This window comes from Botryllus schlosseri, chromosome 2 (genome assembly GCF_051294905.1).
Source record: "Botryllus schlosseri isolate E-star chromosome 2, Bs_hap1, whole genome shotgun sequence".
Taxonomy (NCBI): domain Eukaryota; kingdom Metazoa; phylum Chordata; class Ascidiacea; order Stolidobranchia; family Styelidae; genus Botryllus; species Botryllus schlosseri.
The window spans coordinates 36,324,249-36,346,893 of NC_137237.1; the positions used below are offsets into that span (position 1 = coordinate 36,324,249).

Below are 22,645 nucleotides of genomic sequence, written 5' to 3' on the forward strand. Positions count from 1 at the left end.
TTCGATATATCCAAACAGTTATAAAAAGATGGTTTAACAAGGCTTTAACTTGAAAATGAGCAGTAAACACAATGAGTTGGACTCGGACTCGAGTCATAATACCGTGACTATGACTCGACCCTCTGCTCGATGACTTGGACTCGGTGGTGAATGGAAAATGACTCGACTTGTCTCGAGTCAAAACTATAAAATTGAGATTGACTTGGGACTCGGAGTTTTGTGACTTGGTTATAACCCTGCCTGACTCTAACGAGTATCAGCTGGAAATATTCAAGCTCATTTCAATTTGAATATATTATTCAATTGAATATGTAGACTGTAGAGGTACCGTACTTTGTCTACAGACCACCCCTGTCGATAAAAAACCAAATAAGTGCCGGTCCACCCATTTGCCTGGCCACCAGTATCAGCGGTCCGATCTTTTTTTCAGGACACCGTCTTGAACCTGCGTCAGCTACACCGAGACTACAGCGCGCAGAGCGAGCTTTGCCTGATCTGTCTCCACGTTGAAATACGCATCCACTGTTTCGTTCACTTGACGGAAATGTGCAAGATGTGCTCCTACGATATTCGCAGCAGTGACAGTTTGGAAAGAGACAACCAGGTACACATAGTATGGGAAAGACAGTCCGTAACTGAAGCTATTGTAAATGTAATGTATAATGCCATAAAAGTCTACTCGAGTGGCTTTCAAGTTGAGTAGAGAAAGACCTAAATAACTTGAACCAAGATTCGATAACAAAAAGTTTGATATGGCACATCAAAGATAGTCCCTCAGTAGTACTGCAGTAACACTGACAATAGTAATGTTGTAAAACTCTTTCGAGTGGCCTCAGGCGCATAGCCAGCCGAAAATTAAGGGGGGGGATGCTCGATTTTTTTGAATTTACTAATGTAGCATCAATTCATTAGGGTTAAGTACATGCGTAAATGACGATTATACAATCTCCTCGTATTGGCGCTTACTCGCGTATGATGAGTTTGTCGACAAGTCCGGAAGTTCTGCCAATTACCGAGTCCCTGATCTGTCGTGAACAATTAAATACGCACGCTTATCAACGCAATCATGTCCAAACCTTTCCTCCTTTATAACTCAAGCCTTGACACACATCTTCTGATGGTTATGTTTAAGTATTAGCGGAAATCAAGTACGCATGCGTTTGCGGACATTCGATGTCATTCGAACGATACGAACCCGACTGTGCCTTCGCCTGGACCTTGTGGCATTTTCAGGTGGTGGCGCTTTCCGATTTCATCGTCGAACTGCAAAAGCTGTTCCAGCCCGTACTACAGCCGCGGAAAATGCGATACATGTTCGAGGGCCTGGGGCAGACCATATCCGCGATTCTCATCAACGGCGCCAAATTCATCCCGCGAATCACCCAGCACGGAATCAAGAAGATGTGCAGGTTTGTTGGGGCCAATTTCGAAATTGGATACCGTAAACCGGGGTAACATTGGACAATTCTCAACAATTCCGCTTTGTATCTTGGAAATGCTAGGGTGTAGGGGAGGCAAGTTTTGTGTTTTTTTGGAGTCATGGAGCAAAGATAAGAATTAACTAATCCAAAATCTTCATGGTCATAAATAAGTACCTTATTTTTGTAAATTATCCGTAGTTTTTTGCATGCCTTTACCCTCTATTGTTTATGAAACCTCGTAAATGAGGCTTATTTGGTAAGAGTTGATGAGAGCAGTGACTAAAACTGAAACAAAATAGTATATGTCTGGCCTATTGCATGATTTTTACCTAATCCCCCCCCCCCAAAAAAAAAAAATTAGGTAGTTTATGAAGGCTAATGCCCCCTTATTCATCCCTTTACTCAATTTTCTCTCATGCCTTCACCAATTGGGACTTATAATAACGTATGGTGACAATGGGGTATCCCACTGGCAGTGTCAGCAATCGACAGCAAACATAAAGTATGTTAGCGTGATTTATGGCCGATTTCGAATATATTACTGTTCTAGAAAAGATATATTTTCCCTTTCCTATGTCCTCTGATGGATATATTTGTCGTAATTTACGATATCCCATATTCAGCAGGCGCATCTTTAGGAGTGTGTGATAAGTTTTTCAAGTAGCTTACACCCAATTATAATCTCTCAGCTCATTGCCTACCCATTTTTTCATATTTTGGCAAACTCTTAATTTATTAACCTTCTCATTCCATTTTAAGAAGCCATCAGGCCGGTCATAAGGGATGTAGTTGACGATACCCTTTGACACAGATGAAGCAGCCACTTTCCAGAGCTCTAAATATCACATTTTTCACTGTCCAAAGTTGCCCCGTTCTGATAAAATTTGACGGGGTAACTTTGGACATCACATTTTCTTGTATTGATCTAAGGGTGAGCCCACTGAGATTTTGGCCATGGATTAAGACTATTCAGAGGTATCTGCTGCCAAGTTTTGAATCTATGAATCACATGCTATCTATGTTTGGCTGTAAGAAGTTTATTGGCCATCAATTTTCACGAAATTGACCCCCTCCATTAATTTATCGATGTTGGGTCAAGTTTATCTGGTAGTGAAATGAATCCACCTTTTATAGAGACTACTTGTAGTACTGTTGCCTCATGAAAAAGAATTGGACATCCAGTGGCAACCCTTTTTCATCAATAACCATTTAAATCTTTTACTGCTTAGTGTCCAAAGTTACCCTTAAGTCCAAAGTTACCCCGGTTTGAGGTAGTTCATTTCATGTAGGTTTTCAAATCTGGGTTTGATAGAACTGGTCCTCGGATAGAAGTAGAAGTAACGTCTTATAATATTACTCAATTGCGAGTGAAAATAGCAATATCCAATAAATATCAAAACTACTTTGAGCAAGAGTAGAAAATGAAGTTCTGAAAAGTACTCGTTCTCAATAAGTAGGCAAGTTTCAAAAGTAGATTTTTAGAGCTTCTAGGAGGTACAGAACTCCAATATACGATAGAATAGTATATTCATATTGAAATAAACCCGGATATTTTCGGCTGACACTCGTCAGCAACTAGTCGGGGAATTGGAAAGAACATTTTATCAACAATCGTATCACAAAATATGACGTCACCGGCATGACATTTGAAATAATCGATGCGGGGAGAGCGTTTAAGCTCAATGTTGAATTTTTTAGATGGTACCGGTACACTAACTCCTATAGGCACAAACTTGGTTGGCGTGTTCTGACAAAAGTCGACTGTGAGGTACCCAAAGCCCTGAAGCTCGATTCAAACGTAGCTTTGGTCGATGGGTCGCATACTGCTAGCAGTTGGCCGGAGTTGACTTATGGAAAGTCGTAGGGTTTATGTTTACGACCGACGCTAACTGACTTAAGCCATGTGTTTGTCTTGATTTTCGGGTTGAATCTTTGTACAAATGCCAATGCAACAACGATCAGATAACCTTACTCGTGTTAACATCGCTATAACCATAAACATATGCCGGTTACGGTATAGTAAAATATAGATTTATATAGTACCAATATGTGAATACTGAATTACAAACGAATGTGGGGGCACAATTTCGTATGACGAATCTATAAAGATTAAGTTCATTAAGACAGTGTGCAACAACTGCGCGAAGAAACAATATCAACAACGTGAGAACGCGTTTGGAATAAGGGATAAACAGATTGCTCTTTCTGTGAGTGCAATAAGCATTATAGAAGGGTGTAGAGTTTATCTTGAAAAGGTGGTAGAGCCTCCTGTTTACGCCCCTGACAGTGATTTTGCGAAGTTACTTTTCTCAACTACTTACTCTATTGCAGGAACATATTCTCGATACAGCAGAGTATCACTCACGCTACCATGTCGCGAGAATCTCATTTGGATTCCGCGCGGCTATTCTACGAAATGCTCTATCATTACCCCGATGACTTACAGGTAAGCCCGGTAGCGGTAGGATCCCTATCCATAAACTAGCCGGTAATTCTTGAAAAATATCTCTTTACGGCTGGTTGGCTATGCTATGGATCGGCAATGCCAATCATTGTGTCATGATAGATTCTAATCACTATTGACCCAATTGATGATATTCGAATTCAGATACTTTGTATTTTGTCATTGGTCAAAGCAAAGCGATTTAAATTGACAAGTGTTACGAGAGAGTAACAAAGTACTTTTATATCTTTTTGTACTAATCCAGCTGTGACGGGGGATTGGAAGTTGTCGAAAAACTTACTTGAGGACTCCAAGATGTAGAAGTACTACGTTACGTACCACCTCTGTCTGGGTATCTCAAGCGCGGACGCTACATTGTAGCAAAACCGCTAAGTAGAGCCTGTATGACCGAAAAAACGATATACTAGCACCCCCACTGTTAACCCGATATAATCAGCTGATATTCAAAAGATATGGCATCTATTATAAAGGCACATTTACAAAACTTTATACTATTTAGTTTCACAGCCATTGCTATACTTGGACTTGAAATAAACTAGAAAGGCTGTATCTTCACCCCTGTGAGCTATAAAAAATACGCCAATATTCGCAGTTAAGCAGTCACAGATTATAGTTATGTCTCACTGTGACGTCACGAAAATTGCTGATGTTTTTACCACTAAGGCAGACACCGATATTTCTTTCAAACTGAGCTATTGACTCGATATTTGAAAAAATGACTTGATTCATCAAAAAAAGTCGCGACTCGAGTCATTACAACCGTGCTTGTGGTATATCGTTAAGGCTAGGACTAGGAAAAGTGGAGAAAGCCCACCTGTAATAGAGTGATTCGATTCTGAATAGGGTTTAAGGCTGTAAGGTTATATTCTGTCATTCTATTCCTTGTGGTCACATTCAAGGCACATATTTGATCTTTTTGCATCATTACAACAACGCAGCTGTCGCACGAGACAGATTTCGGTTTATGGTGAAACGCTCTATCATGTTTTGATAGTATCGATCGAATTAGTTGAGAGAAAGTGGTCGCTCATGGCTTGTTTGAAAGAAGGGATCTCTTTCGCTGTGAATAGCACGTACTAATTCGCACTAGGTAGGCCTATACGCTGTGGACTTCGTAGGGAAGTAATGAAAACTGGTACGTTTTTACAACAAGACTATCTGGTCTTCTTGAATAGGTACACGCTTGGTTGCCTTGCTCTCGTCTGGCTTCGTGGCGTAGTTGATTAGGCGTTGAAATTCTGAATCCAATGATATATCACTTGTTAGTTTCGCGTCCCGTTGAGGTCGTGTTTTACAGTTTGGAAAAGTGAAGCAAAATTTTTCGGAGAAACCCGCCGGTTAGGGCAGAGAGGCACAGATGCAGGAGAATCCCAATTCTTAGCTTGAATTTGAACAGCGCTTTTTGTTTCAGAACATCGTCGTGGAGCAAGGTGTTCAGTTCGAAGAGACCGAATACGTTGTCGGCATAGAGCTTCTTCACCGAAGCCGACCGGGGAGCGGAACAGAAAGCGCAAAGCAGGCGCGCATCCAGAGACTGCGGGAGATTATAAGCGAGCAAATGCATAAGAGCGAACTAGCGGAGCGTAAAGCTCTGAAAGAACAGGATGACGAATGAGATTTACCTGCTCCAGGATATGTAATTGAATGTCATATCCATATTGAAATGAACCCGAATAGTTTTGGCTGACACTCGTTATGGGTAATCGTCAAAGATTAGTCAAAATGATGTTGTATATACCATCTAAAAATAGTGAATTGAGCTTGAGTCATCTGTTCACCTTGATTATTCGAAATTTCATGCTGATGACATGGTTGTTGATATAAAATGTTTGTCCAATGATCTATTACTTGCTTTGCTCACAATTACCAATGATGGACGTCAGCCGAAAATATCCAGGTTTATTTCGATATGAATATAATACTCAATTTAGTACTGAAGTTCTGTACCACCAAGAGTCTCTTCGAGAATATATATTTCCTTTTATTTTCAACAAATCATATAAATGCTCTGCCGGGTAACCGGCGTAATCGAACAGTCAAAAATGCTCTTGCTTGCGGATTTGATGTCATACACGTTTGTGATTTCACGGTTGGAAAAATCTTCAACTTGCGGTATTGTATGCATGGCTGATGAGTATATTAAAAACGACCGAAGTTTTGACGCTGCTATCAGCGAAATCTTGATTTGGATGATGAGACAACTGTCTGTGTACTCTGGGGTTTAGCCAGAGTGGTTCTGATGGCACTTTATGCAGCCCCTTGATTTCATATTCGGAATTCATGGACTGTGGGAACTTGTAACATTTGATTTCTGCCTCTATTACTAGATTGTATTGGCAAAATTGATTATAAATATATGGATATGATTTGTGAGAGTTCGAATCATGAAAAATATATATATATATCTACCCTATTGCTGCGGTGGTGCGTTGGTATTAGTGTTATCGCAGGCTGCTGGTAACCGAGTACTGGGCAATAATGCTTCTTGTGGTTAAGTTTGAGTCGAGGCACTTACGGAAATTGTCATGTGGGGCGTGGTCGTAAAACGTAGATACGGTGTGCGTTCAATGTTCGTGATGAGCGAAATGGTACTTGCTCAGGCCTGTAGGTGTGAGACGGAAGACTAGTACGTTGTATTCTTGTCTTATTTAATACATTCGTCCTGTTTATAAGTCAGAACTGTCATCGGTCTTGGGGCATTGGAAAGTACTCAGCCGTATTGTTACGCTTCTTAACGGAAAGTGCTAGAATGACTGTCGACTCTGCGGAAGCGATGTTCTCCCGCGTATTGTGATTTGCATCACTGAAAGTTGGATACCAGAAGAGAATGGCAATGCTGACTGTCAATGACTCACTGTTGTATGCAGGACAAATTGTGCATCGTTTGAATTTGCGAATTCGTGTCGTTACAAAATGCAAATTTTACCGAGCGTGATTTCAACAAACGTTGATACAGGCAGTTTTTATTGTTGAATCACCCTTGGACTGCATCAGCTGAACGGCCCATTTGGGGTTACAGATGCTATGCTCATCGGTCCAAACGACCACCTCATTGTCTGACCCTGCTCGCCCCAAGTATCAGCATGACTGCAACTGTGTATTGAAGGCCATGTTGACCAAGCTGTGCGTATCATAGTAGGTTTGTTAAGAAATATAAACCGAAAATACCACTAATAATACGAATATTTCAAGACCTCAGATGTTATAACCTTGCAGAAATCTAATGGTCTAAAATTTCAATCCTCCATTTCTTGAGATGATACAACAGAATCATCTATGTCATGGTTCTGCAACAAGAACTCATAAAGAAATTAGTATGGCCCACAGGCCCAGGTCTACTGAATTAGAATCGCAGATTTTGACACTTCCTGTTACTTGAGAGAGGCTGTAACTTCGATTGGCTAGGAGGTGCTTCCAAGTTACTATTTGTAAACGACAGTTAACTCATAGCCACTGAATCCCCCCATAAATAGAACACCCAAAAATGAGACCACAATGCTTTTCAACCTTTCATATCGGAACATATTCTGAAACAAAATTCACCATCAACAAAGTATTGAAGAGTAGAAACGATTATTAACAAGTCAAACAACTCGGAATTTTATCGACTGCAGTCACGAAGACACAAATGGAGCATTTTTTGATTTATATTATCCAATATAGCCATGTTTATATCAAAGATACTGTTTCAGACTTCCAAGTCCATTAAACTTAACAAACACTGGCAGCGTCCTTGGAAGGGCAATGCATAAATAACATAGATAAACTCTGCATTAAAGAAAAAATGACATGTCAAAATAAGTAGAAGTTAATCATGACAAGAACAGTGTTTTATGAACAAACCAATAATGGGCGTAGTCACGGAGTGAACAGTAATTTGACAACATCAATTATGACATTACTAGAATATTTTCAAGATATATACATTGCTGTTCTCCCCAGGTGTCCAACAAGATTATCTGACTACGCCCAAGTAGCTGACATGTCACAGTTCAGGGATATCATTAAAATATTCACACAATCCATTGCACCCAGTAGGGAACTTTCTGCAAAGACCTAGGTGCGTTATCTCACAAAATTCCATCGCTTATATACAAAGTTCACTTGTGCTGGCTGCAAACCAATCAAAGAAATATGAAAGAAATCCAGTCTTACGGGCTGTTTGTACTGGCATTGATTCGATCTTGAAACCAGTGTAAACAGGGGCTCAAAGGATATTTTCAATACACCTTTATCAGGATTTCACAAGTCACTGGGGGGGGGGGCTCAGCACAGTCGAGTGCTTGAGGTTTACGATTGATACTAGACTCAAATTCAAATACTCGACCCAACCTTAGGCACTGGCATAAGGAATTAAGCACTGTTCTTCAAACATGGAAAAGGGAGTATTGGGAATGTCTCTACAACCTCTGTCCAAGTCCTGTAAACAACCCAATACTCAGTGCAATGGTTCTCAACCAGGGTGCGGTTTGGACTGTTCAGGGGTGCCACAAGAAAATGAGGTATCAGGCACCGTTGCACGGGGTTGTCGTTGACATAATGAAAATTCTGAGTAGCTTCATAGAAGCTGATGACTAATAAAAAAGGTCGGCAATATACAAATATATCATACCACTGTCCAGCCCCTGATTCCTATCGTAGCAACTAAAGAATGCCATTACGTCAGCCTGGCCAAAATTTATGACCTATTTTATGATGACCTATATGCTCAGTACCCAATGCCATTAGAATATGTGACCGAACACTTAGAACAGTGATATGATGTGGGTTGATGACCTCTTTTAGTCATCAACTTCCCGAATCTTGGACTCGGGGCACTTGACATGCTCGGGTGCAGCGAAGTATTTATAATCTCAGGTTCTTTATGAGATCAAAAAGGTTGAGAACCAATGCTTTAATATATGTCGTGATCCGGGCCCCATAAGTATTCTGTCAGTCGTTAAGTGCAGTTTTTAATGCATGTAGCTGGTAGCTTCCACTTCACCCATTACCATGCTATCCTTTCGTAATCCTGTGATAGAATGAAAATCCAATCTTATAACAGCTTCACATTCGCGGCTTCATTGTCTTCTTGCTCCAAATCCTGCACTTTAAACGTGCCCGAATCTCTTTTCCACACCATATTGTAGTTATCAGCGAGAGACTTTTGCTTCTCCACCTCTTTGTGCATGGCAGTCCCGCCCGCGACTAGTTCAAGTAACATTTGCCGAAACCTTTCGCCCTCTTCCGGGTCCAACTTCATGCTGTCCTCAATGGTGGCTTTTTTCGAGGCTATCACCCTGATTTCAAAATGGCTATCGTCAGTTTGGTACCCCGCGTCTTCTAGTCCTTGGTTTATTTCTTCTTCCAACTTCTTCCATGCCGGATCCATCACTGATTCGTCGTCCGTGGATAATAAATCCTCGGGGGGTATATCCCTGAATTTGTCCACATCATCTATCGTTTGAAACTTCAAATGAACCTTAACAGGTTTTTTAGTAAAGAAGCCATTCGCAGGTGCGCCACTTGGCTGTGGAAAATCGTGCCAGCTTGATATCGATGGGTTGCTAATGTATTTAGTTACATACTTTTGCACAAATCTAACAGCGTCCGCGGTTGGCACGTTACGGAGCTTAAGCAAATTCGAAACGTCGCCGACTAGTCGCTTTTGTTGGAACGGATTCAATTTGGCTAAGTCTTCCATACTTACAATGCTTTCAATGACTTTACGAGATATGGCCAAGTCTGGATTAATCATAGCATTGAGAAAACCATCGGTTGCAAAATCACTTTGCCCAAAATCATGTGACATTAAGTTTGCAGCTGCTTTTTCAAGAAAAAACGACTCCATCTGCAGCCGCTGTTTAGCTAGCAATTCAGCGTGCTGTATCTCTTTTAGAGATTCAACCATTTCAAACTCGCTAAAATCGTGCGTTGAAAGAATGGGCTGACATGAAATGCTCTCCGGTGTAGGTTTTAGCACTGGCTTTGTCCTGGGGTGTGCGCATATGTAAGGAGTTTTCATAGTCATTATGTAACTGCAAGTTGACGGTTCATCCACTCGTTCTATGTAGGTTTCCAGAGACGAGTCTTCGCATAAAAATCTTACTTCTGTGTCTCGTTTATGATTGATAACATCACATGCAGTACCATTAACATACGTCTGACTGTGATATCTGTTGATTTTGTGCCGTTTTGAATTTATATTCTCCTCCAACGCTTCTTTGTTCCAGTCAAAATCCGATTCATAATACCCAAGATGAGTAATATCCCCCTTTTCACCATTAGCCTCCGAATGGTATTGTAAAATATATCTTCCGTAGCATAGCTCGTAGGTCCACCATCCCTTTATGATCTTAAAACACTCATCTGTCCGCAGAGGTTCCAGTAGAGACTCGACAGGTGTTGACTTGGGTATTTTATCATCTTCTTTTTCGGTCTTTCTCTCTTTTTCGACGGGCAGACTACAAAAATAATCCTGCCCGTGCTTTGAAGCGAGCCTCAAGCCATTTTTATCGAGTATATCGTTCTCGTTTAATGGGTTGTGCAGTATTTGCAAAGCATATTTCGAATTGGTCAATTCATCGATGTCTAGAAATCCAAGACTGTTCACGAACAGCGCGGAGCAAATACACCATTTCCAAACAGCCCAGTAACCTTGAATCATGACGTTTTCAACAGCTATAGACTTTATCTATGAAGTGTATTGCTAAAGAATGTCAAAGAATTAGTGTATCGTAATCGTAATGAACTAAACTGCGATACCCTTTCTCACAGCTGCGCTTGCAGAAGCCTGTATATTTATTATCAAGTTTTGATACAGACGCATTCATGCATGAAATACAATCGTGTCCTAAACTCGCAACAGAATTGGTAGGCTGTTATAAATCGACATCGTACGTTTTATAAATATTTTATCGGTTCCTAACACCACACGATCGTCATGCAATGAATCCTTAATAATCCGAGGAAAATTTTGCTAAAGTGTATCAATCACGCACCTACTACCGCAAGTTTGAATGCCGTCACCCGTGATCAAATGCCCAAAGTGCATGAGTGGACGTCCCATAATAGCCTTCGGGTTAACGCTGCGAAATCCCAATTATTGGTCGTGAGCTCCTGCGATAACCTAACCGTTGACATCGCTGGCCAACCAATTTCCAACATTAAAATTGCCAAATACGTTGGTGTTTTACTGGATTCGGACATGTTCTGGAAGAGTCACATACAATCACTCAAACCACTACTATCGAAGGTATGTGGTTTATTTTGCCGCCTCTTAGCTACACTCTGCCAGTCAGCGTGCTGTTGATACTCTTCAACACTCTATTCCTATCAAAGTTACAATACGGAATTCTTTGTTCGGGTGCTGCCTGCAAGAATACAATTGATCCAATGCAAAAATTTCAACATCGGATCATCCGTATCATTGCCAAAGCCCCACGGGGGCCTAGATTTGCAACTAATAAATCGCTTCTCAGAAGATTTGGTGTTCTAAACTTAGAAGATATGAGGAAGCTATAAATTGCCAAGTCTATGTATCAGTTCCATTGCGGTCAATGTCCCTCAAATTTCAACGACTACTTTATCTCGGAGACAAAAAGCGCAGAAGTAGGGGAGATGTGACGAATGATTTACGTTTTAGGAGGTGTAAAGTAAATTTGGATCGACATTTGCATTTTTCTATATCACCATTCAGACTAACAAACCCGCCATAATTTTTGATGTGAGGTATAGGACTTGTATCAAGGTATATAATGGCACATATTTTTTGAATCAATACCATCCTCCAGTGGACTATTTTCAAGTTAATAACAATATTTATGGGAAGGGGGACCTATGGTACCATAGCCAAATCAAGCAAATTAGATGGCAGAAACTCGCCTACATATATATAGGCTGTAAATCATAGTTACCTGCGGTGTTTTATCGCTATTACGAGGTATTTGAAAGTCAAATGTCGATTTGCGGATAATATGTATGTGGCATTAATTTTGTAAATTTAAACGCAAATCAAAACATGATTTTATGCCAACATTTGAGTTGATATAATGTATTTTATTCTTGAAGGTCGCGACGAAACATTCTTCATTGGCTTGCTGTAGCTTAGCTTATAGTACACAACAAATTAAGTTAACAAATTTGAGTTTTTGAGCGTATGTCTCATAGGTCCCAGGGTCGTGTGCCTTTGGACCCACCGGGTGGGGACCGATGACACGTTCGAGCAACAAATTTTAAACGTTTATAAATATTTTTGGAAAAGGCGGATATTCATGTAAATGTCCGCGATAGGTAGAGCTTGTATCGAAGTGTTGAGCCAGCAAAAGATCTGCTATTCTCGGCTGAAGATTTAAGGGCCAGAGATCATTTTGTAATTTTTGATCCATCGGTACCACATCTCCCCTACAGCACACGCGCGTCAACGAAGAACAACTACCATATGATCAGGACTGAATACAAGAAACTGCATTGCTCTATCAAGTATGCGGGACCCCAATTGTGGAACAGCATATCGCCGGCTATCCGACAGTCGTCGAGCATGTCCATGTCCGCATTCAAGTCGAAATACAAGCAATTTATAGCCAGTCTTCAGGATTACCGGACCACGACCTAACATCGACCTCGCCCTCGGCCACATGCCACCTCATTTTGTCGCTTGCCTTTTATATTCTCTGCATTACTTTTCATTCAGTGTGCAACTGTGCATGCCTCTTCTATACTTCGCCTGGGCCAGTGCTTTTCAGCCTTTTTGAGCTCCATTCGCACTTCTATTGTAAAATTAATTTAATTCGCACTAACTAACCGAAAATTGGTATACAAAAAGCAGATGAAGATACTTAACAACGTTATGATCAGATGTGCAACAAATCGGTTACTGCTCTGCACTCCTATCCAAAATACAACGTATTTTTCGCGAGTAAAAATATGCTTGCTGACACAAAGGTCCCGGAGGCTCCAGTTTGTCGAAAGGGTCAAAAATCCACATGTTTGTGTTGAGGATTTTGCCTTATGTCTTGTAAAATAAGGTCCAAAACGATCAAGGAGAGTAGGCGCATTAGAGCTCGATACCATATGATATGTTCCTCCATCTTGTGTTCTACTTTATTTTCGATTTCCCACTTTTTATCTCGCGAGTAAATATAAGAAGAGCAAGTAAACTCACGATACTGTGTGTTCTACTCTTTCGCCTTGAGAAATTATAACAGTAAGGCAGCTGTTTAGCCTACCCAGCACCGTAACTGCCGCACCCCAAACCCCCCAATTGGGGGAGGCCCGAGCTCGAAGGGGGCCCAAAATTATTTCGTGAATTAGCATAAATCATAGAGTATTTTTTTGAAAATTTAGGCAATTTTTTCAAAATTTTTTCGCACTGAGCGTGAATTCAAGTAGTCATTTGTCTTTATTATTGGGTATTTGGCCATTACCGCGCCACGACCTACCAAGACATACAATCAAGTTTTGGCCGTATAACACGCTACTCCAAGAAGTGTGCCAGAACGATCGGCAGCGAGAAAAGCTTGGCCGAAAAGGTCTATGCCTTTATGCTGACCGAAGACTTCGTTATATATACAAAATACATATAGGCTTAATTGTCCATAGGCGCCTAAATGACTGGCGCCGAATGTTGCTGTCTTTGCAATCTGAACCTCACAAGACAAATACCATCCCGCTGGTAAACATTTTATGCCAGTGAAGAAATACCAATTTGAAATCGTGTGCGTCTCTTAGTTTAGAAGCTCACGTTATGGGCGATTCTATATTTTTTGTTATAGCAGACTGGAAGTCACGAAATAGCATGTAACGAAGTCATATCAACGGGTCCGCCCGCTGAAGATGTTTAATTATATTATTACGGGCCCTCCCGTTTTCAAGACACTTCACTCGGCTCTACCGGTGAATCTAATTACGTGAGTAGCGAGGACAATAAATTGATAGCATAATATATATGCAATCGCCGATCTGATTGATCGATTTTATCATAAATTATCGAAAATTTTCGCGCTTCGCGCTGCCTCACAATAAAGTACAGATGATTTCGTGACAAAAGCGAACAACGTGATGGGGGGGGTCGTTTTTACACCCTATGGGAGCCCAAGACCCACGTTTTTGGGGGCCTGACGAGGTACTGTTTCGTTCCTGCCAATGGGTATACGCCCGAAGATGTTTAATTGTTATTGAGTCGTCCGACCTTTCAAACACACCTCACTCAGCTCTACCGGCAAATCTGATTACGTGAGCAGAGAGAAGATAAAAATTGATTACAATATATATGCAATTCCCGCCCATAATCATGAATTCTAGAAATTTTCCGCGCTTCGCGCGCTTAGGCGACAAAAGGCCATTGATTAAACAAACTCCCAACAATATGATAAATAGCGGTAAACAGGGTATCGCGGGAGGGGGGTCTGGGGGGCGAAGCCCCCCAGAAGTTCGGCCTATAACCCTATGGGGGGCCCAAGACCAAAGTTTTGGGGGGGCCTGACGAAGTGCTGTTACGGCCCTGAGCCTACCACCAAAATCTGAGTTTCTGTGATCTCTCGCGACCCGAGCCTCATCCGACCCAAGCGTCATCCGACCCGAGCCTCATCCATGAAAAGGAATTCTTTGAACAGCTTCTTGGAGGTACAGAACTTCAATATACAATTGAATAGTATATATTCGTATTGAAATGAACCCGAATATTTTTTCAATTATCTACTAATTGCTGACGATTACCCCGACGAATGTAAGCCGAAAATATTCGGGTTCATTTCAATATGAATATACTATTCAAAAAGGAATTCATTTTTAATATTACAGTATCGCGCTACGATTTCACGGACATGAATGACATACAGAATTCGCACACCATAATTCCACCCAACACAGTTCGATCTATACAAAACATGTCTGACGCACGCGATTTACAATCAGGGTGAATTAAATTCCTCTGCGTGTCGCAGTTGTACTACTGTAACTACTGTGCACTGAGATTGCAAGAACGGGACTATTCCGTGCCGAAACGGATCATATCCATTTCGAGAGGTTCGGCCATACAGCAGCGGTCATTTTTGACCAAGGTTTTGTCGCTGCTTATGTTTTGACACCGCATTTTATCAGCGGTTTGTTGGCCAAAACTTAACGTCTTCATGTGCAGCGATACAGAAGTGGTTTGGTTTGGTTGGATTGGGTTGGCCCCGAAATGAATGAGTCTCATAGGCCTGAACTGGTTCGTTGCTATGCTCACCGCTACACTAGTTCATCACAACGGTCTTCGACCATGTATTCCCGAAAAACCAGTCGGACAAATCTTATAATGAATTCTCATGATAAGCCATATTTTTGCGCGTCTCGCTTATTGGCTACAGTACCAAACACAGCGACTTGGATATGTAAAAACTATGGCAGGATTTTTTGCAATCAATTCAACAAATATTACATACATATCAACAGATAGCTCTGGCACCGTGTCGACGCTAAATTATACCCTTTGCGGTCCATACTTTAATAAGCCTTGAAGGGGTAAAAATTTGCGTTACAGTAACTTGCAAATGTGCGTCTGTAATGATGGTACTATATACTCGTGCCTCGCGCTGATCGAACGGTTATCACGGCAATATGATGATTGTTTATAGCGAAAGACAGTAGAAAATCAATTTGACGTCATTTTTTTCAGCCTGTCGCAGGCTTGTGAGAGCTACGATTAGTGGTGCGTCGGAAGTTGAACAAGTTTTTCAATTGCGTCTCAACTACAAAAGTTACAGTGCCCTTGGATTTCCTATTAGGTTTATTTGAATTATGCCACGTCAAAAAATTATAAATAATTATACACAATTTCATTCGCACCCATCCTGATTTTCCATTCGCACCATTCGCATCACCTTCGTCATTCGCACTGCAATTATTTTCAGTCGCACAAGTGTGAACCGTCACAAAGGTTGAAAAGCACTGGCCTACGCCAAGATAGGTGTCTGATTTCAAAGACTACTCCAAGTCGTTTCGACACATTCCTATCTTTTCATTGTATCGCAGTTTTGTGGTGTTTTGAAATGATGAAAATATCAATAAACTTATACCGATACTGACAATCAAACCGCATTTCGTCGTTTTTCGAGCAGTGACTCTCGGTTACAACTTTTAATTTCAGTCATAACGAACAGAAAAATATGTTCGTATGCCCACTTGTTTATGAGTTGATTTGAAGCAAATCTAATAACTTATTTGCGACATAGCAGCCCAATTTTGATGTGGACGTTATCCCACTCATCGGCAATGCCATGATTGGTTTCATGGACATGGTTACATCTGTTTATTTATCAGCTATTGAAGAAGTTTGGCCGCTTTGAAGTCGGATATGCTTATATGCCTAACTGTAGTATTTTCAATATTAAGCAATCATTGTTCAAAAGACTCGTGGCACATCTGAGAATCTGCGTGCCGCGGCATCCAGTTTGGTAATCACTGGTTCAGGTACTGGTTCGTTTTACTAGCATTTTTGTCAATTCGCGATACCACAACATTGCGACAAAATGAAGAGATAGAGGAAGGTGTTGAAACGGATTGGAGTCGTCCTTCAATCAGACACACACCTTGCCATTATTGCGAATACAAAGACTCCGCGATTTCCACGCCATAATACGTAAACATTTTCTGCCAAAATCACAGCAGCGGTTGGTGTTTTTCGCCCCGTCCCGTGCGTTGCGTTTGTTATCTATTCCCCTGGAGATTTTCACATCAAGTGTGGTCAACAAACTGGTGGCTCATTCGTACTGTTTTGATGAATGCATTGACTTTGCTACAGAAATTCTTCCACGCATTCACTAGATATGCACGATCGGATGTAGTTGACGTCAAGGACTATTCCAAGTACAGGCCGAGGTGATTCTATAATCACTGCCGATTCAGTTTCCAGACATGTTTCGGGTCATTGATATCGTTGACTTGATGTAACGTACCGTGTAGATCGCTTTCAAGTATCGAAGGCTGTTCAGGAAAAAAAACACTTAGGCGTAATCGTCATCAATGCAGTGAGTTGATGAATGGAAACACACCACACCGTACAGAGTGCAGCCTCTCCCCTGTACAGAGAGTACTCTCCTCCTTTCGAACTGACGCAATTGGCAATATCGTTTTCCGGATATGTGGATGTATTTTAGGGAGTTTTCTAACCCTCTGTTGATAGTTAGTCTATAAAATCGTCGACGTGTACTAAAAGTCGACAAAACGCGCCATCTGCGCTTAACAGGGACGAACGACGGTTATTATTACAGATCGTGGACGTGGATTTTATTCTTCGATAGGACATTTAGCACATCATGTTTTTCGCGTTAGCAGATCTTCGTTAAAAAACAGCATATATAAAGATGAAACTCTGCTGTATTGTTTTGGTGATTGTGTATTCGTCATTGATGCTGACTCAAATACTGGCTAAACGGACAAGACCTAGAGGCAGAGGTATAAGTATGATTTATTTCTTATGATAACTTCATTGCTGTATGCGAGAATGGATTGCTGTGACTCAGCTCTTACAAGGAAATAGCAATTGCGAACGGCTCATTTATATTCGATTTAACAATACGTCTGTGGTTGACCGGTTATGCCCGACATTGACCAAACCTTAACTTATTGACCCAGCCTTAACTTATTGACCCATATGCCACGTTATCGTGTCGTATGCTCATTGCGCATATGTCCATGTTTGTCCTCTGTCCAGTTGCCCACGGAACAGATGATAATGCCAATGTATCCGTAAATATTCCTATTGTATGTTTCTAAGCAATAGTCTATTCTCTATCATTCATTGTTTGCTTATTTGTTTTGTGGCATTCATGGTGTTTGTCGACTATAATGGTCATTTACAGCAGGCCGTAACTCTTCATTTTTATTCCGTAACTGCCGACTTGTAGCATATATGGCCCACTTCTAGACTTTTTGGAAGACACCGCTTACGCGATAATAAATTGCCATGATAAATTATTATTGCAGAACCACGTGAAGATGGACTTTGATATGATATTTATTCTTTTCATAGTGACATGCAGGACCAATAAAGACTGTCCGTCCGACTCCTATTATTGCAACGTTCGCAAAAACGTATGCTATCCAAGTCAGTATTCGCAGAAGGGGAGTATCAAAACACTCATAAATTGACATTATTAATCTTGTTTATTAATCTAACAGAACGCTGCTCTGCCCAAAGCCCCAAATGCCCGAGAGACTACTACTGCAACGTCCGTCGTGGGGTATGCTACCCAGGAAGAAAAGATCACAGAAACCGCTTGCCGAAGTGATGTTATCTCTGTCGAAGTCTGTCCTGCTAGTGCTGGCTTATTTATATTCCAGGCCTTCGCCGTATCATATTCATTCATGCGCCGACTATATATCCGACTGCCATGCATGTGAATGTATATATTGGAAAATGATAATTTTTGTACTCAAGAAACGGATGAAATAATAATCTGAGCCTAGAAAATCTGGAAATATCACAATATTTAGGGAAAACCAAGTACTTTTTACTCTTTTATGTGTGAAATAGTTGCAAGAACCGCGTGAAATAACCCATGTATAACGGTAGATTAATATATGTTCTCACGTTGTACTGATTTGTAGTGTCACACAGCCGGTGTGCGTCAGTTGCGACGATACATCTTGCAATTCGAAAGCAGCCACCTCCGATGAACGGCTAATAGTTAAGGATGGTGCGAATCTCTTAAAAGTCCAGGTTCGTGTGAACGCGAACCTTTTTGAAAGGTTCTGTGTGAACGCGAACGTGAATCTCATGACGTCACGTGACGCCATATTGCCAATTGCAACCCTAAATTTCAGTGAAATGATAGCCTATATTGATGTACTGTACACGATACCAAGCGACGACTCGGGCCACATAATGCTACAATGCTGAAGTACATATTGACGTTTTAAATGTCGCCAAATGTATTAACTGAGGCAATCATATGATATAATAATCCCATAAAATCAGTATCTTCCGTCGCTATGCCAACAATTTCGACGAGGACTTGCAAGGGAATATACGCTTACAGCCAGACCGGAAAATATATTCGACGTCTGAGTATTGCTACGTTGATATCGAGCACAGTGTAAAACGGGCTTCTATACTATCTACCGATACTAACCCATTAACAAGTTATACAGCAGTTACCAACATCCCAATCGCACGGATTTGTTTTTTATGATACTATAAAGATATGAAATCAAGATTGACACCGTACGCCTGCCAGATTTTTTACATCAGAAAACTATATCAATTTCATTGACTGGTTGAATAAGCAACGTTCGCAAGTATAGTGTGTTTCGCTCTTGATGTTGTGTGAGTGTGGGACAAGCTCGCAGCAGAGAGTCGCTAAATATTCACAAAAGTTAAGTTTGATTATTTCTAGCAAACTTTTGTAACAAAACAAGTCAAATATCTAAAATTTTCAAGGTGCATGTTCGTTTAGTGTTGATTTATTATGCTGCCAGTGCCATGCATGGAGTAGGCCGCAGTTGAAATGTAATATATTTTAACCAGAGATGTTATACAATGAAGTGAAAATTGTGATATATGAAAAAGGTTCACAGTAGGGATGGTGTGAACCTCTGAAAGGTTCAGGTTCGTGTGAACGCGAACCTTTTTGAAAGGTTCTGTGTGAACGCGAACGTGAAACTCGTGACGTCACGTGACGTCATATTGCTAATTCCAACCCCATCTTTCAATGAAGTGATAGCCTATATTAATGTACACGATACCTAGCGACGACTCGGGCCACATAATGCCACAATGCTGAAGTACATTTTGGCGTTTTAAACGTCGCTAAATGTATCAACTGAGGCAATCAAATGATATAATACTCCCATAAAATCAATATCATCCGTCGCTTTGCCAATAATTTCGACGAGGAGTAGCCAGGGAATATAAGCTTACGCCTTAACGGTCTTGACCAGACCGGGCATGCAATGTATTCGGTGCATGAGTATTGCTACATTGATATTGGGCAGAGTGTAAAACAGGTTTTTACACTTGCTACCGATATTAGGCTACCCCAAAAAGTAGCCAACACCTTAATCGCACGGGTTTGGTTTTAATGATACAGTAAACATATGAAGTGAAGATTGACCCCGTACGCTAGCTAGATTTGTTACATCAAAAAACGATATCGATCTCATTGATTGGTTGAATAAGCATCATTCGCTTTCTACATGTTATGTATGTCGCTCGTGATGTTGTGTGATTGCGGGTCGAGCTCACAGCGGAGAGTCACTAAATAATCACAAACGGAAAGTTGGATATTTCAAGCAAAATTTTGTAACAAAGCAAGTAAAATCTTTGAGATTATCAAGGTGCATGCTCGTTTAGAGTTGGTTTTTTGTGCTGCCGACGTCATTCATAGAGTGGCCCGCAGTTGAAATGCAATAAATTCGAACCAAGGATGTCATTATGAAGTGAAAATTGTAATATATGAAAACGGTTCACAGTGTAGAACCTACCAAGGTTCTGTTGTGAACGCGAACCTCTAAGTTCCCGAGGTTCACACACAGGACGCGAACGTGAACCTCGCGTTTACACCATCCCTAGTTCACAGTGCAGAACCTACGAAGGTTCGTTTGTGAACGCGAACCTCTAAATTTCAGAGGTTCACACACTGAACGCGAACGCGAACGTGAACCTCACGTTCCTACCATCCCCACTAATAGTACGCGACCCCCCTCCAAAACTACTTTTGAAACTTGAATATTTTCAAACCTATCATTTCCCGATTCCCCACATCTTGGAAATGACTTCTTCCACTTGTAATTAATAGCAATTGAAGGCGTAACTTCTACATCTTGTACATCCCTGACTACTTAGGCCACATCTGGTGTCAAGACAAGCGAACGAGTGCGGGTTCTGCGTTTTTACTGTGACGACTTGTTCGCTACGAGACTGCTGAGTGCTGATATGTGCTCAACAGTACATGCAATCTGATCATTCAGTTGCAACTCGATGCGATGGGAATTGGGGTGTTGTTATGGATGGGCAATTGGCAGACAAATTAAATATTTAGTTAATTGATGGTCAACTAACCAACTATTTTTGAGTAGTTTTAGTTCTAGTTCTAGTTGCTGATTTTGAAAATTCAGTAGTTGTAGTTGTAGTTCTAGTTGCACATTTGAAAAAAATATTATTGCCGAACAACTAGAAAACACGTGTCGCGGTTTTGGGCGAATTGAGATGCCGGTGTTCTGTTGAATCATGTTTGTGCAGACATTGCTCGCTCAGATCAATCACTTCTAACAGTGGCGTAGCCAGCGAATGGCTTCGTGGGCTCGGAATCTCTCCCATTTCAAACTCGAAACCCCGTCTTTTGATATTTCCGATAAAATAAAAAAAATTAATGTGTTGACTAGGAGAATGAAATCCAGTTCTGTACGGTTCTAAACCTTTAATGGCTTGGGGACCCCTACGTCACAGATCCGCAATGGTAAACAAGAAACATGGTTAACTCTTTTTAATCACACCCACCCATTAACACGTCTTTTTAAAAGACACTAAAATGTATGGGATGTTACACCTTGGTCACTATCCCGAGCAGTGTGTAGCTTATTGGTAAAATCACCCAGTTGTTAAATTAATTTCGCTGGCAGGTTTCCCGACTTAAATTAATCTATGTTATATCGACTTTATTATGAATATAGAATACGGCAGGGATCGGCTACCCCTGGCACGCGTGCAAAAAGTGGCACGCAAGATGATTTTTTATGGCCGCGCGCTGAATGATTTGATGTGCAGTATTATAATCATGTTTCTTGCAAAAAGTGGAACAGAAGTTTTCAAAATGGAAAAAGCTCGAAGGTGAATCGAAATTATTTTATAAATCAACATAAAGTATACAGGTTCTTTTGGGACAGATTTTATTTTTCTTCAAAATTTCTCCGCACTTTCCACGTATAGTCCTAATTTGGCCCGCGGGCCGTAAAATGCCCAGGTCTGCCCTACGCTAATCTACAAGCCTTCGGAGAACCCCTAATTTTCATTGAGTCACAAAACAAAAGCCTACCGCTTGAGTGCATTCTACATGTGTTGTAAATAGGGTTGCATTTAAAACAAACGGTGTTTTAAAACACTTTGTTCAAAACATGTTTTAAACAAAGGCCTTTTAAAAAAAAATTTCAAGTTGCAAAATTATGCCATAATTGTGTAAATACTTTCCGAAAAACATGTTGTGTGAGCCTACGGACAATTACCACTCGATATAGCCGACGTATATCGATATGGGATGGTTGGAAACCTTAGAATAGTCGGTTCAACAGCAGTAGTACAGATATTTCGTCAAAGGAGCTATATTTACCCTATATTTTCAATTGTCAATGTCGATCCACTATGACGTAACAATTGAACATTCGTGACGTCATGGCTAAAAAAAACACCATAAATAACATGTTTTAAATAAGGACCTTGTTTTAAACATGTTTGCTTTAAATGCAATCCTAGTTTTAATCTGTACGACTATACCAGTAAAGCTACTCAGGCAGACTTGCACAAACTACCCATTTATTTAGTTGATGTTCAACTAACGGTATTTTGAGTAGTTTTAGTTCTAGTTCTAGTTGCTGATTTTGAAATTGAGTAGTTGTAGTTCTAGTTGCGGATTTTGAAAATTTGGTAGTTCTACTTCTAGTTGTAGTTGCGGATTTTGAAAATCGGGTAGTTCTAGTCCTAGTTATAGTTGCAAGTTTTGAAAATTGAGTAGTTCTAGTTCCAGTTGCGCTTTTTGAAAATTCAGTAGTTTGTACAAGTCTGGCAATTGGGCATACCAAAGAATGT

General features: G+C 40.7%; 2 protein-coding genes and 1 long non-coding RNA gene across 3 annotated transcripts in view; 2 read left to right on the top strand and 1 right to left on the bottom strand.

The window, feature by feature from the left end:
• Positions 1–6,298, top strand: part of LOC145458451 (exocyst complex component 4-like) — a 364,798-nt gene extending 358,500 nt beyond the window's left edge. The window contains exons 3-6 of the mRNA XM_080336825.1: positions 431–604; positions 1,234–1,409; positions 3,753–3,867; positions 5,297–6,298. Of these exons, the coding sequence (XP_080192951.1) occupies positions 431–604; positions 1,234–1,409; positions 3,753–3,867; positions 5,297–5,500 (669 nt within the window). The 3' untranslated portion in view covers positions 5,501–6,298. The remainder of the gene's footprint in view (positions 1–430; positions 605–1,233; positions 1,410–3,752; positions 3,868–5,296) is intronic.
• Positions 6,299–7,381: 1,083 nt separating this feature from the next.
• Positions 7,382–10,627, bottom strand: LOC145458505 (uncharacterized). The gene has a single exon (XM_080336894.1). The coding sequence runs from the start codon at positions 10,529–10,531 to the stop codon at positions 8,921–8,923; it is 1,611 nt and encodes a 536-aa protein (XP_080193020.1). The 5' UTR covers positions 10,532–10,627; the 3' UTR covers positions 7,382–8,920.
• Positions 10,628–17,085: 6,458 nt separating this feature from the next.
• On the top strand, positions 17,086–18,442 carry LOC145434518 (uncharacterized). Its single transcript, XR_013913433.1, has 3 exons — positions 17,086–17,298; positions 17,876–17,950; positions 18,025–18,442. It is a non-coding gene; the product is annotated as an uncharacterized LOC145434518 (long non-coding RNA).
• Positions 18,443–22,645: the final 4,203 nt, after the last annotated feature.

Coding starts and splice junctions, on each gene's coding strand:
- LOC145458505 (XM_080336894.1), bottom strand. CDS start 10,531: ATGATTCAAGGTTACTGGGCTGTTTGGAAATGGTGTATTTGCTCCGCG.